Source organism: Myxocyprinus asiaticus, chromosome 36 (assembly GCF_019703515.2).
Source record: "Myxocyprinus asiaticus isolate MX2 ecotype Aquarium Trade chromosome 36, UBuf_Myxa_2, whole genome shotgun sequence".
NCBI classification, from domain to species: Eukaryota; Metazoa; Chordata; class Actinopteri; order Cypriniformes; family Catostomidae; genus Myxocyprinus; species Myxocyprinus asiaticus.
This window is the reverse complement of record NC_059379.1, coordinates 12,097,608-12,117,146: the sequence shown is the minus strand read 5'-3', so window position 1 is coordinate 12,117,146 and position 19,539 is coordinate 12,097,608. Positions and strand designations below refer to the sequence as shown.

The 19,539-nt window shown below is 37.3% G+C and overlaps 1 protein-coding gene across 8 annotated transcripts; it reads left to right on the top strand.

Annotated features, from left to right (window-relative positions):
* Positions 1–199: 199 nt before the first annotated feature.
* LOC127426877 (coiled-coil domain-containing protein 57-like) lies at positions 200–17,619 on the top strand. Of its 8 annotated transcripts, none has more exons than XM_051673952.1 (20): positions 200–552; positions 2,072–2,463; positions 4,540–4,648; positions 5,322–5,423; positions 5,554–5,711; positions 6,472–6,546; positions 6,872–7,072; positions 7,940–8,098; positions 8,931–9,093; positions 9,295–9,414; positions 10,844–11,015; positions 11,594–11,785; positions 12,821–12,930; positions 13,211–13,411; positions 13,556–13,612; positions 14,004–14,223; positions 15,020–15,168; positions 15,421–15,549; positions 15,653–15,851; positions 17,240–17,619. In XM_051673952.1, exons 1-20 carry the CDS (start codon positions 529–531, stop codon positions 17,431–17,433), a joined length of 3,126 nt encoding a protein of 1,041 aa, XP_051529912.1. In that variant the 5' UTR covers positions 200–528; the 3' UTR covers positions 17,434–17,619. The 8 variants fall into 8 exon arrangements, with proteins under 8 accessions (XP_051529912.1, XP_051529911.1, XP_051529916.1 ...); XM_051673951.1 differs by having other exon boundaries at positions 201–552; positions 12,834–12,946; XM_051673956.1 differs by having other exon boundaries at positions 202–552; positions 2,005–2,463; positions 12,834–12,946.
* Positions 17,620–19,539: the final 1,920 nt, after the last annotated feature.

Below are 19,539 nucleotides of genomic sequence, written 5' to 3'. Positions count from 1 at the left end.
TTTTTGCTCAAGCTGGCCGAAACGTTTTCATAATTTACGACAAATCTGTTTTAGTCAGAGAAAGGAAAACACCAGTCATACCCCCCAGAAACAACTCAATCAGAAGTGCACTAATTATTTCCTCCTTTAAAAGCAAACCAATAACATTTTTAGTCGTCTGAAAGGGGAACTACTGGGTTTCTGGCCAGATAAGCGTGTAGAACACTAGATTACTCATCCAGTAAGGCGGACATTAAAGAAACGGATGTTACAACAGCAACTATCTGTTTCAATGGCAACAGTCATAGTGACGAATCGATGGCGCGGAGATAAAACTGTTATGCTATGCCCTAGCAAGCTAGCAACAATGTCCGGAAATATTTAAAGCGATCTATGTTTGATATATTCAATAACTGCGTTCCCGTGTATTTGTTGTGTATGTTGCCCTTTACGCAGTTCAGGTGTCAGTTTTGTTCCAGTAAAGATAAAATAAAAAAATATTTGCAATGTTATGCTAGCTAGCCGAAGAAAATGCATGTCTCTCTATAAATGTTTGGACTGATACACACAAAGGTAACTGTTTTCTTGACTAAAATATTTCTAATTTTGTCACTAGAATTTAAAATTAAGCTTTTTTTTCTTTGTGATTTCGGTCTGTGCTCTGCTTGTTGTTTTCATATGAGCTATCGCTAAAAAATATTGCCCAAACGCTGATAGTTCAAGGTTTTGACCTCAATGTTTGATGTTTATCCTTCAGCTGCATGTTTACTAATTTTAGATTAGTTACTTTATGGTCGCAAATGATATAACTCGAGCTGTATATTAATTCAGGAAGCATGTCAGATGTCTCGCCCTGTATTAGATTCAGCAGACAACTTTTGTTTTAACTACTTTACAAAAGTACTGTGGTGGTGTTATGGTACAATAATTGTATCAGATGGTAATCCTCATGATACTTTAATGATAGTACTGACATTCTTGCATTTACATGGTACTCCACATATCCAACATATGTACAGATAATATATACATATACATATATATATACAGAGTTGGGAGTGTTACTTTTTAAACGCATTCCACTACAGATTACAGAATACAAAATGTAATTTGTAACATATTCCGTAAGATTACTCAAGGTCAGTAATGTATTCTAAATACTTTGGATTACTTCTTCAGCACTGGTAGATTATTTCACTTGTTTTGATTATAAAAACTCTGCCAGTGCAGTAAGACAAAATACACGTTAAAAATACATTCTCTGAAAAACCTAAATATCTTATGCAGTGTTGTTTCTAAAACAAGATAAATCAAACTGATCTTGTTTTAAGGATTTTTAGATATTTATACAGGAAAACAATACAAAAATTATCAAGAATAAGATTTTTTGCTCTAATATCAAAGATCTTACTAGAAAAAAAGAAATTATGATCCAACGTGAATTTTCTTGATAAAAAAAATATGATCATGCCTGGTAACATGTGCATGTAAAATGGCTAGAAATAGCATTTTAGCTTAGCGTAAATCTGACAATTTACACAAGGTTTATTTCTATTTCTTGTGCTCCAAACTTACTTCAAACTTACTTCTCTGTCTGCTCGTATGAATGTAACACATCATAAGAAAGTGTTTCACCGCTGTTCAAATGCACTTTGGATCGCATCATTTATATGTATAAATGTTTTCCATCTGAAAGGACTAAATATTAAATGAAACAAATGACAATAAAATGCAAAGTAATCTCTTCAGTAATCAAAATACTTTTTGAATGTAACTGTATTCTGATTACCAATGATTTAAATTGTAACTGTAGTGGAATACAGTTACTTATATTTTGTATTTTAAATACGTAATCTCGTATGTATTCCGTTACTCCCCAACCCTGTATATATATATATATATATATATATATATATATATATATATATATATATATGGTAGTATTTAGGCATTTTTTCACTAATGAATGGGATTTTATTCAGCATACTTCTGAACATCTTTTGTAATCTCTTCCTGTGTTTATAGGCTTGCTTAATAGGATGCCAGGTCTTGCTGTACCCTGTTGTTCTACATCTGCTTCTTAATCATGCAGGAGGCTGTGGACCTGGAAGCCCAGCTGGCCTGTAAAGAAAAAGAATGGAAAGAACTTCAGACTTTGCGAATCCGACAACTAGAGACTGCTCTACATGAGGCCACAACAGAGCTATCAGTCCAGAAGGAGCGTTTTCTCCATTTGCGGGATGACTTCAAGTACAATCTATTTGTGTTGGAGGAGAGGGACAGAGAGCTGGAGCGTTATGATGCTTTGGCAGCCCATGCTCAGACTGAGGAGAGTTCCAGGCGAGAAGAGGTCAGTGAGCTGAGGATTGAGATGGCAAAATTCCAGGATACCCTGGAGGAGGAGAGGAGAGCGAAGGAGGAGATTGAAGTGCAATATCAAAAGAGAGGAGTTCAGCACCGACTCAAACTGGAAAAGATGCAGAGGTATGACTATGGGCTGCACTATTAATCAAACAGATAATCAAAATAACAATTACAGCTGACACAGATACAGCTGAAGTCAGAAGTTTACATACACTTAGGTTGAAGTCATTCAAACTAATTTTTAGGACATCTACTTTTTGCATGACACGAGTAATTGTTTACAGACATATTGTTTCACTTTTAATTAACTATATCACAATTCCAGTGGTTCAGAAGTTTACAAACACTAAGTTAACTGTGCCTTTAAGCAGCTTGGAAAATTCCAGAAAATGATGTCAAGCCTTTAGACAATTAGCCAGTTCACTTCTAATAGGCTAATTGGAGTCAATTGGAGGTGTACCTGTGTATGTATGTTAAGGCCTACCTTCAAACTCAGAGCCTTTTTGCTTGATATCATGGGAAAATCAAAAGAGATCAGCTAAGACCTCAAAATTGTGGACCTCCACAAGTCTGGTTCATCCTTGGGAGCAATTTCCAAACGCCTGAAGGTACCATGTTCATCTGTACAAACAATAGTATGCAAGTATAAACACCATGGAACCATGCAGCCATCATACCACTCAGGAAGAAGACGCATTCTGTCTCCTAGAGATGAACGTAGTTTGGTGTGAAAAGTGCAAATCAATCCCAGAACAACAGCAAAGGACCTTGTGAAGATGCTGGCGAAAACAGGTAGACAAGAATCAATATCCACAGTAAAACGAGTCCTATATCGACATAACCTGAAAGGCTGCTCAGCAAGGAAGAAGCCACTGCTCCAAATCCGCCATGAAAAAAGCCAGACTACAGTTTGCAAATGCACATGGGGACAAAGATCTTACTTTTTGGAGAAATGTCCTCTGATCTGATGAAACAAAAATTGAACTGTTTGGCCATAATGACCATCGTTATGTTTGGAAGAAAAAGGGTGAGGCTTGCAAGCCGAAGAACGCCATCCCAACCGTGAAGCACGGGGGTGGCAGCATTATGTTGTGGGGGTGCTTTGCTGCAGGAGGGAGTGGTGCATTTCACAAAATAGATGGAATCATGAGGAAGGAAAATGATGTGGATATATTGAAGCGACATCAGCCAGGAAGTTAAAGCTCGGTTGCAAATGGGCCTTCCAAATGGACAATAACCCCAAGCATACCCCCAAAGTTGTGACAAAATGGCTTAAGGACAACAAAGTCAAGAAATTGGAGTGGCCATCACAAAGCCCTGACCTCAATCTGATAGAAAATTTGTGGGCAGAACTGAAAAAGTGTGTGTGAGCAAGGAGGCCTACAAACCTGACTCAGTTACACCAGTTCTGTCTGGAGGAATGGGCCAAAATTCCAGCAACTTATTGTGAGAAGCTGGTGGAAGGCTACCCAAAACGTTTGACCCAAGTTAAACAATATGGCAATACTTCCAAATACTAACAAATTGTATGTAAACTTCTGACCCACTTGCAATGTGATGAAAGAAATAAAAGCTGAAATAAATAATTCTCTCTACATTTATTCTGATATTTCACATCCTTAAAATAAAGTAGTGATCCTAACTGAACTAAGACTGGGAATGTTTCCTACGATTAAATGTCAGGAATTGTGAAAAACTGAGTTTAAATATATTTGTCTAAGGTGTATGTAAACTTCTGACTTCAACTGTAACTAAGATACAGATAACTAATTGTGAAAACTATCTATAACAGCATTTAATTTAGGTCAAGCCCCATTACATCATAACATCCATTTGCAACGTGTTTTTATATTATTTATTTATTTTTTATTTTTTTGCAGTGGTTCAGCATTTCAACCAATCACAAACAAAGAGGGCCAATGTGAAGTTCAGTGTAGAATAATTCGCAAACAAAAAGTTTGTTTTGGATGTATAGCCTACATAAAAATATTGCATATGTATGCCCTCAAAATAATTGCAATTACAATATCAAGGGAAATAATTTACAGTTATGATTTTTGTCATATCGTACTGCATTAGCATGACATGGTTATCTCAGGCTCATCCATGTTTAGTCATCCAAATTCTTTCCAAATTCTATGTGGTCCTTTCTTACCTGTGTGGCATTTTGATGATTTCTTTGCTCATGATTTCTAGTGTGATGGAGAATGAGATCCAAAAACTCAGGGAGGAAAATGAAACATTGAGACGGGATCTCCAGCGACGAATTCAAGAATCCGATGGGGAGCTGGCCCTGCAGAAACAGGTCTGGCAGTCACTGGCAGTAGTTTTGTATTCCTGTACTTAAACAACTCAACATCTATCTCAAAAGAATAGTTCACCCAAATTTTTTAATGTGATCATTTATAGTGCCAAATTCCAAAAAGGATTAAAAAAAATAAAAAATACCACAAAATTTGTCTAAAGCCCTAACATAGCTTTGTGTAAGGACAAAAATAAAACTGGGAAAATCTTAAGCATATTCAGAATTATGGTGTTTTATGTGATCTAAAAATGAATCCACAGAGTGGATGCCCTTGGATTAATGCCAGGATATTGTTTGTTATTTAAAGTAATAACTCACTGACCTGAAAGGATTCCAGCTGGCAGGAGTTCTTAGTTCTGTGTCAACTAAATCACTAAAGCAATCCTCACCTCATTCCGTGAAGTAAAATGATAAGGCCATGAAAGGGCACAGATAAGGGCATTGAACCAAAGCTATTTATGCCGTTGACTATTCAGGTCAGTTCTAAAATAAGTTATGTGTTGTTCTGTTTCACTGGATTCTATTGTTTGCCTTTGACATTTGAGTGCTTCATAAAGTATTTCAAAAAACTCATTTTGGGTGCATTTTTAGTTAAAAGCAGTTTAACATACATTTACAGTATATAGGTGCTGTAATCTATAATTATGTGTAATTGCACTGTTATCCACAACAGGAAATGATGGCAGATTTTGACAGTGAAATGAGAAAACGGGAGCATGAGTTCAATCTAAAGTTGGATGAGATGAACAGTGTTGTTCTCTCCCATGAGCTTAAAGTAAGAAACACATCCCTTCAGACCTCTTTATAACACTTTCTTTTTCCATTGGAGGACTGAGCTGCTGATATCTCTGTGGGATCCACCACATGCATGAATCTGAGTTTAATTGTAATTTTGAACTGTACAGGAAAAGCTTTTGAGTAAAGAGCTAGAGGTCCATGCCAAAGCTCACAACCAGGCCACTGAAGCCCTGCAGGCATGTGAGGAACTTTACCAGCAGGCACTAAAAGAGATCCAGCGCAAAGATTGGGATCTAAAAAACACCACTGCAATGAAAGACTCCAAGTAAACTGAAAATAATATTTTTACATTTTCCCTGACAACCCTGAGACTAGTATAAATCTGCCTGCCATCGTTTGGAATAATAAACATATACTTGTGCCAACGCTGACTGTACCAATCAAATATTTACACTGAGAAACACCTGATCATATTTAATAAAAAATTTGGAGTGTTACAATTAAAATTGTAATGCTTGGAAAAGAATACACTTATATTTTGCCACTGTATCTCAGATAAGAGCACACATCATAATACTCAGTAGTATTATGGAGTAATTTTCCCTTGTATATGGCACTAAATCTTCTAGCTGGCTGGAATAATATGTGTTTAAAGCAACTGTCTAATTTGAACTTACATTATAATTGTTTAAGTAAAGTTCTTTTTACTAAAATATTTTGATCAGTTAATGAGTCAAGAACAGCCTTCAACTAGATACTTGAATGAAATAATGTTTATCACATATTTTAAAGATTCAGTCTTTCATTTCAATCATGCAGCTCTTTTCATAACTGGTATTCCTGACAGCCAAGATAAACTTGGATGGTAGCTGCCAGTGACAGTGTAAAATGTTCACATCTCTTTTTCTCAGGCAGAGAGAGAACTTTATAAAGCATGTGCTGAAGAAGTGTCATCACTCTAGCTTGTTTGTGATTGAAGAAATTTAGTGTGAGACAACCACCCCCCTGTTACAATTGCCTCTCCAAAAGACACTGGTCATGGAATGCAGTTTTCAGTGGGTAAGATTATTATTACTGTTTTCTAGGATAAAAGAGTTTAATGACAGACTACAGCAATTGGAGAGCAACTATAAAAAAGAGCAGAAAGCCTACAACAGGAAGTAAGTTTTCTGCATTAAGAATCTGAGCTGCTCCATCTATTGTCATTACATTTCCTGTGTCCTGAACGTGTCCTGAAAATCTGTCCACTTTTCTTTAATTAATGGGTGACAAATGGGGGTCAGATTGAGTAGATTTATTATAAAGGTACAGGCCTTGTAAAAATAAAATAGACTTTCTAGAACAGTCTAATGACAAGTTAAAAAAACTGTTGATGTCATGAACTCTTCCTTGGTAAATTAATATGCATAGCTTAAATTACTCTGGTTAGGCGGCATGTTTTGCTGTGCTGTTATGAAATGTGATATGTGCTGCTGTTGGCTGCAGGCACGCAGAGCTGGAACGCAGGTCTCGGGAGAAAGAGGATGCACTTGGCCTCATAAGAGAGGCTCACACCAGGGAGCTCCAGGAAGAGAGGGGGAGGACCTCAGAGCTGCAGGCCCAACTGAACATGCTGATCCTGGAGCAGGAGAGAAGAGAAAAGAGCAATTCGGATGACCTCCACCATAAAGACCAGCAGATACAGGAGTAAGACACAGACATACAAAAATTACTATTCACAGAAATATTATGTGGTTAATTTTTACATACCAAGAAACAGAACACGGCTAAAAGTATGTGGACAGCCAAACACCAAACTCATTAGACAGACATGAATCCATTTTGGTGCTATAACAGTTTCCACTCTTCTAGGAAGGCTTTCCACTAGATGTGAACATTTGCTCCCATTCAGACACGAGTTTCAGTAAGATCTGGCGCTGATGTTGGGCGATTGTGTCTGGGTCACAATTGGTGTTCTAATTCATCCCAACGTGTTTAAGTCTAGGCTTTGTGCAGGACAGTCAAGTTCTTCCACACCAGACTCCATAAACCATTCACAATTTTCTTGAATGTCATAGTTTGCCATAGCATTTAGATTTACCTTCACTGGAATTACTGGAATAACCAAACCTATTAATCAGAAGGGGGTGACCACATACTTTTGGCTATACTGTGTGCCTGCACTGTGGTTTGGAGTCTTAACTCAGAAACATATACATTTTTCATGAAGTTGTAAATGGTCCAGTAGACCAACTATATAGGTGGGAGGCAATGCATTGCCAGTGGCTCCTGCTGATGACTAAATGAGTGTAAATACATTGAGAGGACATGTGTGGGTGTCTCTGATAATGGTTTTCAGCACACTAGTATTATATAACATGTTTGTAATCTCAAGGCCTTAAGGTAACGCAATTGCTCCTAATTTTTCTGTGCCTGTTGTTTAACTTTCATAAATTACATATTTGAGATGCTTAGGTCAAGCATCTCTGCTGTGTACCAAATGGAGAATCTTAACTTGTATTTGATACCACCATTGTAATGAGATACGCATTTGATTTCAATCTTGTTTCAAAGGATCAGAATGCAACTGGAAACAATTCGATCTGGCTGGGATAATTACATCACTCAGGTCTCCAAAGAAATGGTTACCAAGGATACCAAGCTGCTTTCTGTAGGGGAGAGAGAGGTCAAAGTGAAAGTAGAGTTGCAAAAGTGTAAGGAGGATATAGAGAGGTGAGAGAGGTCACAAGATGAATAAATGCATAGAGCGAATACATGTCAAGTAGGACATTAAACCCCAGTTATCTTTAGCATTTTTTGGGTACTCTATTCAGCAATAATTCATCCTAAACTAGTATGGAATGACATTATTGTAAACACTTGGATCATATTTTACTCAAAAGTATTCATATACTGTGTATCGCAAACAACTAACTATCAGAAAGTCTCCCACTTTACCTGTATTCACCCTACCTTTTACCTGTAAATGACACACAACATGTATGTTTTTAAAACACAGGGTTCCCACAGTCAAAGAAAGGCTGGAAATACCAGGAATGTTTTTAAATTTGATATCAAAGACTGGAAAAATCATGGTAATATTAATCAAATTTTAGAAGTCATGGACAATTAATGGAAATGTATTCAGTGTGTATATATATATATATATATATATATATATATATATATATATATATATATATATTCTAGTTATGCTCAAAATATTGAAATGGTAATTAAATTGCTCTTGAAAAAATTCACTGCAGTGCTGCAGAATCTCAGGGCAGGCTTTTTTAAATTATTACAACTGAAGACATTTGTACACTTAAATGTCACTTTTAAATCTATTAATCCATTAATCTATTAGACATTGGTACATGTCATACAATTGAAAATCTACCCCAGCAATTTCCACAAAATTACACCCAGTAATCAGGAAAAGTAATGGAAATTAGTTGGTTGAAAGGGGTTGGGAACCCTGTATTTGCCCTAAAGTTGAGGAATTACTGAATTTTCCAAATAGTAAACTTAAAGAAATCCTATTGGTGAGTTGTATTGCTGTCAGGTATAAGCAGCAGGTAGCAAGTGGGCTGCAGAGAGAGCAGGCACTTGAGCAGAAGAGAGTTCAGCTGGAGTTAGACTGGGAGCGGCGATGTGAGGAGGTGCGTTCTGAACACTACCTGAGGAGCGAGGAGCTCATCCAGAGCCTCACACTGTCCAGAGACCAGGTGAGCTGATGCACAGTCAGATAATAAGGTGAGATCTAAACTGAAACTGTGGAAAAAAGTAAAATGATCTGTACTTCAGACCTGCAAAAATCACATAATGACCTATGTCATCTTATCAGTTAGTAATTCTCCTGTCAGAACTTTATTCTATGAGGCTGTAATATTGGCATTCTTTTGATATCCGGGTGTGTGTGTCCTCAGGTAACTGCTGAGTTAAGAGAGAAGGAACGAGAGTTGCAGGAGACAGTGGCAATGTTGAAAAGTGTCACAATAGAGCGAGATCAGGCACTGCGTGGAACCAAACCAGTACCTGGAACTCAGGTTAGACCACACATGGCTTTCTGTGTTACACCATTCAGACTGATACTCAGTACTGTGAGGGAGGCTGGTGCCATTCGGAATCACAGATTATGATGTACACAGATGTACAATCACATGAGATGTTACTGGGCACACATTCATGAACGGCGCCATGGTGAGATCATATGACCAGTCGAATATTGCTTTATCTCAATAATGCCCTGAAATAGGTGTCCTTGCAACGTAAACACAAATGCTACCGAGTGCACTTTTAAAGTTCTCTGAGCTGCATACCAAAGTGTCTTGGTTGGAGATTAGAAGTCACACTGCTCAACAAACACTGTGCATGAAGCCAAGCATTTGACCCTGAGTTGCCCCTGCAGGATTGTTTCTTACTGTCTAACCGTTTGCCGCTCAGGTTAAAGTGTTACATACATTACTGCTAAAACAAAACTGCAGAAATTATGTCAACGTTCCAACCATTTATTTTATTAACAGACATTAAAGACATTCATTTCCATTCAGTTCATAAAACTGTATACTGTTTTCACAGTGTGAAATGCTATTACAACTATTCTTAAGCGAGATTACAGAGTGCTGTGGTTGTTCATATCTGCCCCTGCCCATATCAGCTGTTTGATAGGTCATTTATCAAGAAACATTTAGGAGACTTAAAATAGCATGTTAGCAAGAGATGCTTGGCCACTAACGGAATGGTACTTTGAAAGTTCACAATCTGCCAGAACAGTATGCTCATGGAAAGGTCATGGAAAGGTCATATCCCATAAATTTAGCACAGCATAACTTGTCTTACATAGCATCATGTAAAGTTACCAGCTGGCATTTTGCTCTTTGACCCAGATCTGACTATAAAGTAATGCATGTTTTTTAAGACATGTATTGTTATTTTTGTATTGTGTCTCTTCAGTCCTTAAACACAGGCTTTCCCAATTGGGGCTTCTTGTGAGAGAAATAAAAAATGCCATTGCCAAACCAAATTGAATAAAAAAGAAAAATAATTTTTATAACATAGATGTATTAAATATATCAAAATACAACACTTACATGATCTAGTCAAAATGATTAAATAAGTTGTTTTAATTATTCCCAAATACAAAATGTGAAGATGTTGTGAAATTCATTGTATTTATTCATAGGTAAGTATTACTTAAATTTTCAGGGGGTACTTCAAATAGATAATTTAGGTCATAAGGGTTGTGCCCACAAAAATGTAGGGAACAGCTTTTTGAATGATTGAAAATTCAGGTCTGTCAAAGTGTCATCATGCAACAGCCTCTTGCCTCCACCTAGTGGTAGCAAATTGGCTCATACAGTTATTTATTGTTTCGCTTTATAATATTAAATTGTTTCACATCCTTTTCTAAAACGATCCTAAAACTATTCTACTAAATTTTCTAAATGAATAATATGAAGAGACCTTTTCACACAGGCATCTGTTATGGATGGCAGCAGTTTTCCTTCAGACGAGATCAGGAAACTCCGGCAGCAGAACAGCAGTCTTAGAGCTGTGGTGGCTGAGATGAGGAAGGAGATGGAGAGCCTGAGCAAACAGATGCCTCCAGCTCAGAGTCAGACCACTGATCCAGAATCCAGCTCTGCAGGTACCAGCAGTCGCACTGAGCAATAAGTAAGGTTAAAGGAATATTAAGGATTTAAAAAAAAATAAAAAAATCCGATAATATCGATAGATCTTAGGTAGGATTAAACCTGGGACATGCCTTTAAACTTTGGGCCTGTGTTTGACAAAATAAGTCAAATCGTGATTAGATCTGGAAAAATGTTTTCCTTTAAGAGTCTTATTGATCCAAAAAGAACCACAAATAGAAGCCTACTCCTGTTTTGAAATGTCCTGAGTACAAGGAGCCTTGAAATAACCAGAGCATTTCTGTTGGGACAGTTAACTTTAGTCTGAGCATCAGTCCTGTTTAGGGTTAGAAATGGAGAACTAGTTCTTATTCAAAAGTGGGTGTTTATATTCAAATATAATTTTTGATGCTGATGGAACACAATTAAATGTGCATATAACTTTGCTGTTGTCAAGACCATCACCAAAGAATCATTAAAGGAACCGTAAAGGAGCCAGAATCATTAAAGGGAATTGGAATCAAAACCAGATTTGTTTAATTCCTTATGATTGCCGCCCTTAGTCTTGATGTATGAAACTGATTGTGCATTTTAGGGACTATGGAGTACAGTAAAGACCTGGAGAAAGAGATGCTGGTTCTTAAGGCCAAATGTCGTCATCTTGAGAAGCAGTTGAAGGAGGCGTTGAAGACCACCAATACCGCCAACACCTCTGTCCTTGCTTTTCCAGTTTCTCCTGACAATGCTTACCTTCAGAACCACATGAGATCACTCAATGAGACTATAGGTGACCCAAAAATATGATCTCAGACTTTAAGCACACCAATTCTATTATTTAAATACTATAATGCAGTGGTTCCTAAACTTTTAACCCCAAACCCAGCGGTTCCCAAACAGCCTTTGCACACCAAACGAAAATTTTGGCCGCGATTTATTGTTGCAATTAAAATTTTGAATCAAAACAATGGATTCCTATAAAGCTATTCACATCTGGAGCGAACATTCATGTGCCAACAAATTGAATTTTTTTTTTTTTTTATTTTATTTTTTTTTCATACAGTGAGTGTGCCCTTTATTTTCTTCACAAAGCGATGAAATGCCCTGATCAATAAAATATGAGCTTTTGATCATGTGTCAGGAGCTGCTGCAGTTACCACAACCAGCACAACTGGTGGCGCTAAAGCACAGAAAGCTGTTTTGACCACCGACAAAAAAACGCTGAAGTAGCTCAAGGAAGAAATCCTAGCTCAGCTGATGTGGATTTCATTTTCATCAATTGTCAACTTAAACATTTTTTCTCATATGGGTTCTCTTAACATGTCAATTCAATTTCTGCATCACTACCCTGCACCCACTTTGAAAAAAATGTAATAATTATTTCATATTGCTGCATTCTTTGCATTTAATCTTACATAAGTTATCTTATATCTCTAATACAAGATATATTGCAGCGTCTCTCTCTTTGTATCACTTTTTGTTAATAAAAACTTTGTTTTTCTTCAACAAAAGTGTTTTTCTTCACCAAATATTAATATAGTAATTCTATTGCTGTGACTTGCAGTGCGCTCTGTGTGCATTTTGTATACCAAAAACAATGCAAAAATTATGTAATCGTTATTGCTGTACTATCGTTAACAGTCGAAGCGCACCCCAGTTTGGGAACCACTGCTGTAATGGTTTGGTGATTTCGGTTAAAAGTGTTTATATGCCTCTCAAAAGCTGGAGCAGTCTGGACTTTTAGCAAATTCAGTCCTAAATAACAGGATAAAGAAAGCGAAGAAGATTGGGAGAGATCTTGGTAGTAACATTGTGTTCTAAAAAGTTTTTGTTTGCAGGTGGACTACGAGTGGAGAAAGTATCCAGTGTCGCTGCTCTGAAGAAACAGGAAGTGAGGCTGGCTCATTTGGAGTCTGCTGTGGAACAGCTCACCCAGCAAGTAATGATTTTAGCTGAGTACCCTAGGCATTCAATATTCAGCAGGGAGTAATGTTATGTAATGTTTATTTAGATGGAAATACACTTAACGGATGGTATTGGCCTATTAGTTCATTGCTTAAATCTAGAGCAGAGCCTGTTTACATTGGCAGCTCTGTCTTCAGCTTTGCCTGTGTGCCTTTGCTTCTGAATGTGGCTCTGCTGTGTACTCTTTATTTTTCATTGGCTTTCAATTATAAATTATCAGCAAAGTTGACTTATTATATTTACTCTTCAGTGTCACTTAAAACATATTGAAAATGAAGGATTATGCCTGGAGCTGGCCAATCAGAAGAGGGCAGCAGCAGTTGAAGAGACAAGGCTGAAGCAAACATTGACAGCCACTCAGCTAGAGTTGAGGGAAGTGAGACGGGAGGCAGAGGAGTACCAAAAAGGCAGCTTGCTACACAACCTGGAGACGGTTGCACTTGGTAACCAGGCAAGTTTTACAGGATTAAATAAATAGATTTTAACTTCAAATAATGTTTTCTAATAAATTGTCTTTTGTTCCTGAAATAACAGAACAATTAATGTAATTTCCTTGTTACATTTCATTATCGAACTACAATTTATTTGTGACCAGGTGTCGGCATTGAAGGTTGACTTTGCAAGCAGAAGAGAGCCCATTGTTCTTAATCAGGTATAATATTACATGGAACACTTCAGTGCAACTTGATGCCATGATCCAATGTGTAGTTGAATATAATGTGTAAATGCAATGTGCTCTGAAAATATACTGTATAGTAGTTTATTTGTTCTACAGTATAGAGCATAGCAACAATTATAGTAACTGGGAGACATGTCCTGTCTTCTTTTTGCTTTACGAAGAAAAAATCATAAAACAACTACTTTGAGACAGCGGAAGCCTCTGCCAACTGTTTGCATATACATATATAAACCAAGCTGGTTTATAATATTCCTCCCACACACTTTTTAGATCGTTCATGACATGAATCATCTCTTTTACGGTATGTTATGTTGCTTCCTAAACAATAATATCTAATGATGAGACTGTGTGACTGATATTCAAGAGTGAGATGGCAAAGCAGCTTCAAGAGGAGAACCTGTCCCTGAGACGGCAGCTGCTGTTACAGAGTTCTACCAGAGGGGGTGCTGGGGGTGATGGCTCTTTGCTCCAGTCGAAGCTCAGACAGGCTGCACGCTTGATCTCCAGTCTCAGTCAGGACAAACGACAGCTCATTGAAATGGGCAACAGGCTCCGGGCTCAGCTGACAGAGGCAGGACTGGATGGTTGGTATTGGTTTTGAAGGGTGCTAATTGCTTTCAGTGGTATACTCATGTGAAGGGGTTTTAATAAGTGAAGATATTATGTTAGATTTTTATATTTTCTTAAAGAAAATGTAAGGATTGAGAGAGAAAGGGATAGAAAGAATCCTCTCCTATCATTTTGTGAAAGGGCAGATGGGGTTAACCCTGATAAATCTGCTCTCATTGTTATGCTGGTGCCCCACCACAATGGGTTTATCCATGTTTACAGCAAAGGATTAGGGGTTTGTGTCTCAATAGAGAGCCTAATGCTTATTTGTCCCGGAAATTCTCCATGCTTTGTTTATTTTGTCTGCTTCAAATCTGTTCATGTCAGTGGCGGATTTAGGCATGGGCGACATGGGCAGTTGCCCAGGGCAGCATCTTGTGGCGGGGGGCGGTACGAGGCACCCACACAGACCCCCCTCTGTGCATTTTATTCCAAAGACAAAAAATCTGTCTTTGTAAAAAAAAAAATCATTAAAATGTATAGACTTTCTTCACATCTGAAACAACTTTCCTCTTTGTCTGACATCACATCATCTCATACTTTTCAGCACCTCACCTCTTTAACCACGTGTTAAACAGTATAGATATAACTTTTCACAGTCAAGTCAGTTCCTGATGGCTAAAATACAGAATATCCTGTTTCACTCAGAAATATGTCACATTACAAAAGTATAATGGGTTGCAAATGGTTTTCATATTGATATTAAGTATGATATTAAGATAATTTTTTTTTTTTTGTGGTTGGATACAATAAATGTTTTATTTTTCTCAGTTGCACGATACTCAACGATCATACTCAAACCAAATAATGATCTAAAGCACAGCTTGGTGGATAAAAACCCCTCCCAATCGGAGCGTGGGTTCCAGCCAAAGGGCCGTTTGCCTACCCTTGAACAGCTACAGTACCAGCTAACCACTCAGGTGACTCAAGCAGAACACTTTGAAAACATATTTGCTGTATGGATTCTTAGAGAGAACATATTTAGAAATCAGTTTTACCTATTTGATCAGCCATTTTAGACCGCTTTTATGCAATGCAATTCTCATTAAAGCCATTGGAGTGTGGCAAAAGGCCAATGAACTCGCTTTTGCCAGATGCATTAAGAAGTTGCACGGTCAATTGTGATCACACAGCATGAAATGTAAATACATTTGTTTGAATCTTACTCCTAGGAGCTACAATATGCTCAGAGAGATCAGAATAAGAAAACGCCTATTATAGTTTGTCCTCAGTTCTCTGAGAGTGACAGATCAGACCAACACAGAACCACCAACCCATGGGAGCCACCAATCAGAGTTCAGGTACTTTGAAATTCTGTCTTCACCACCTAAATTTAGCCCACATATTCGTCATTGTTACATGAATGTATGAATGTATGATCATGTCCTCTCTCTGTTCCTTAAGTCTTTGGGCAGTAAAGAAAATACTCCTCCACACCAGAACCAATCTGAAGCCCCGGTACGACTGCCTGGGTCACCCCGTGACTTGCTGTCATCTGTGGGCACAGATGAGTCTTTGCAGGATGTGTGGCAAATGTTGGATCGAGGTTTGAGCTCTTCAGTGTTTTCTCCAAGTGACAGTGAGGACAAAGGTGAAAAAAAAGGCATGAGTGCGCAACTTTTCTAAACTTTCTTTATAAATAGAAAATTAAATCTAAAGACCCAGAATTGGTCTAGTAGAATAAAGGCTATAATTTATGAATTTGAGGATAGCTTATCTTTGAAAATATGAGTGGAGACATCACTATTTCTAATAATAAATAGTGTACTGTGAGGTTGGAAGTCTAGAACAGATAACTGCAACATGTTGTACTGTACTGTTGACCATGTGAAATTTCATCATCTGCAATGTCAAGGCAAAGAGTCTGAATTGCTTTGTGAATTGGGGGAATCACGGCAGAGCTGCATGATTGGAATCGAGGCCAAAAGAAAGTTGCCCAATTTATTGACTTATTGTTGATTTGCCTGCCATTTTCTTTGTTTTACTTGCTTTGCTTCCCTTTTATGGATTTTCTCATACATACATTATGATGTCTTGACAGAAATACTGGCATAAAACAAAGCCTGATCATGACAGCCTCATTTTATTATCTAATTTCTAAGCCGCCTTGCGGTTCCTTAAAGGAATCGTTCACCCAAAAATTTAAATTCTCTCATCATTTACTCACCCTCATGACATCCCAGATGTGTATGACTTTCTTTCTTTCTTCTGCAGAACTCAAAGATTTTTAGAAGAAGTAGATGCAATGCAAGTGAATGGTGGCCAGAACTTTGAAGCTCCAAAAAACACATAAAGGCAGCACAAAAGGCCGTGACACATCAGTTTTACAAACAGCTGATGAAATCAGATGTCTTAAAAAAAAATTCAGTCTAGTTGCTTAGACTAAAGTTGTACCTGAGATTAAATTCACCTCTGGAAAGACATTTGTATCATTTGAGAACCTTGACACTAAAATAGCTGCAGTGAATGCTGACTGATGCATTGGCTCGCTGTCTGTGTGTCTAGGAATCAGCCCAATGCACCCTGCAATACACCATGAGCTCAGGCAACTCGAAGTTCAGTAAAGTGTTGCCTCATGGTACAGTAAATCACTTAGTCCAAGGCACCCTATCGAATGATATTTACCCTGGCAACATTATTCTACATCAGTCACATGTAGTAAGCAGCTAGTTTTACTTGTGCACCTATGTCAAAATCATGTTTAATTTATCCTCGTTGAAGTGAAGTTTTGTGAATTACTACCAAAGATAAATTAGTGTTTTAACATAAAATCTCAAAGGACACATTTTGGGGGACAGTTCGCCTCAAACAACCAGTGGTTAAATGTACACTCAAGGGCACCATGGCAATAGCTCTTAGCTCACTTCTTTCTGGGATAGAACCAGCAACCTTCTGATTACCAGCCCTGACTTTTAGCCACTTTGCCACAGAGGATTCAATGAACAAAATAGGCATTTAAACCCTTTGTCAACTGTATTATTCTACTCACAGGTACAGTGGCTGTAGCAAAAAGAGGAGAGCAAAGCATAACTCGTCAGCCTCCTACTCCACTGGTCTGTGTGAAGGGCACTAAAGCAACATTACAGGAGAAGAAGAAACAAAGTCACACAACATTTGTACCTGGAAAAAAGGCACGTCCTGTTGGAAATCTGGGCAAGATTCGAAATTACAACATTAAAGACTGAAAAAAAAAAAAAAAAAAAGGACATCATAAACATTTTGGGACATCCTGCTGTATTTTTATTTGCTTTTTTGCATCATGCCTTTTATTTTTTGTAACAATTTTTAAAAACAATCTAATAAATTATTGTATGATTTGACCAGCATATATGCGAATAAAAGACGAGGCAGAGGATGGGGAAAAAATTTAATTCAAGAATTGAAAGTTTCATGGACCACTTGTATGTACATTTTCAATATTTTCAAATAGGTGTAAAATTACATTTAGTCAGATGGTACTCACAAATAAGTATTTATTTGAATTTTTTTTTTTTTTTTTTAATGACACTATATTCTGTATGTAGCATCTTTTTTTCTCACATCAATGTGAAACGCAAATCTTTGAACGACAGTAACCTCTGCAGGTGTAGATTCAACTCCTCCCACAGCATGTCCTCACATCACCCTATCTCCTAGCAACACCCATGTATTCATTCTGATTGGCTTATTTTACACACCTCCGGTCACTGATTGGTGCAATTTTCTTTCCTGGCAACCATCAAAAATTCATTGTACAGTCTCTCACGTGTCTCTCATGGGCTCAGTAGCGCCACGACAAGACACCCGGTACAAACTGAGAACAACAATCTGTGTGCAACTGTCACGTTTTATTATTTCTGTATCAAACTAGTAGTTCTAAATAATCGATAGGCTATTTGTTAAACAGACATTGTAAACACTAGTATATGGGTTGTATTTGTTCACATTCGTTAACTACATTAGGTGACATGAACTAACAATGAGCAGTACTTTTACCTCATTCATTAAAAGGATTTAGTTCACCCAAAAATTATTTTTTTCATCATTTAATCACCCTCATGCCATCCTAGATATGTATGACTTTCTTCTGCTGAACACAATCAAAGATTTTAGAAGAATATCTCAGCTCTGTAGGTCCTTACAATGCAAGTGAATGGGTACCAAAATTTTAAAGCACATAAAGGCAGCATAAAAATAATCCTTAAACTCCAGTGCATAAATCCGTGTCTTTAGAAGCGATATGATATGGGTGGGTGAGAAACAGATCAATATTTAAGTCCTTTTTTACTTTGAATGTAGGTGGCGATAAGCACGAGGAATGAAAATGAAAATCACCAAAAACAAAAGAATAAAAATGTGAAAGTGGAGATTAATAGTAAAAAAAAGACTTAAATATTGATCTGTTTCTTACCAACTCTTATGTCGCTTCTGAAGACATGGATTTAACCACTGTAGTCATATGGATTACTTACATGCTGCCTTTATGTGTTTTTTGGAGCTTAAAAATGTTGGTTCCCATTGTGAGGGCCTACAGAGCTGAGATATTCTTCTAAAAATCTTCATTTGTGTTCAACAGAAGAAAGAAAGTCATACACACCTAGGATGGCATGAGGATGAGTAAATGATGAGAGACATTTCATTTTTGGGTGAACTTTCCCTTTAGTCTTGGTTAATTTGAATTTCAACGTATATAATTTTTTACAATTAAATGTTGTATTAATGTTTCAACATTAATGTATTATGATCTAAGAATGAACTTTTATAAATTAACATTAAACAAGCTTAATAAATGCTGTTAAAAATGCATTAATATCAACAAATAGCCTAGAACCTTATTGTAAAGTGTTACCCAAATTATATTAATTAAGTGTAAATTAATATGAATGCAGTCTGAATTGGTTCACAAACAAAAGGATATCAAAGTACCATAGTTTACCAAATAATTTTACCCTATAATTTAAATAATCCATCTAATGTTTAAGCAAGTAATCCATAAATAATGAACCATTAGGACACTTATCGGCACTGTTGCATACAAACTTTTGAAATACCCAATTTCAGACAAACGACCCCGTGTTGCCTTGAACTTGAACTTGGCCGATCAAACCGGCAAAGCAGAATTGCTTACTGTGTGCATGTGATCATCCAATGATGAACTTCAGTAACCCAGGCTTTTCAGACGCGGTTTTCTTTTTTTTTTTTCTGCACGGAATTGCTACGGCGGTAGGAAATCAGCCCATCACTGGCTACGTCTCCAGCCCAGCCTCCACTCTGATTGGACCGCACTCCAAAGCCAAACTGTCAGCCCATGT

Bases quoted from the DNA above. Each gene is read 5' to 3' on its own strand.
- LOC127426877 (XM_051673951.1), top strand. From the start codon at position 529: ATGTTTGGACTGATACACACAAAG. The intron at 11,786-12,833 runs GTGACCCAAAAA...TTTTGTTTGCAG, and splicing joins ATCACTCAATGAGACTATAG to GTGGACTACGAGTGGAGAAA. The intron at 12,947-13,210 runs GCTGAGTACCCT...TTTACTCTTCAG, and splicing joins CCCAGCAAGTAATGATTTTA to TGTCACTTAAAACATATTGA.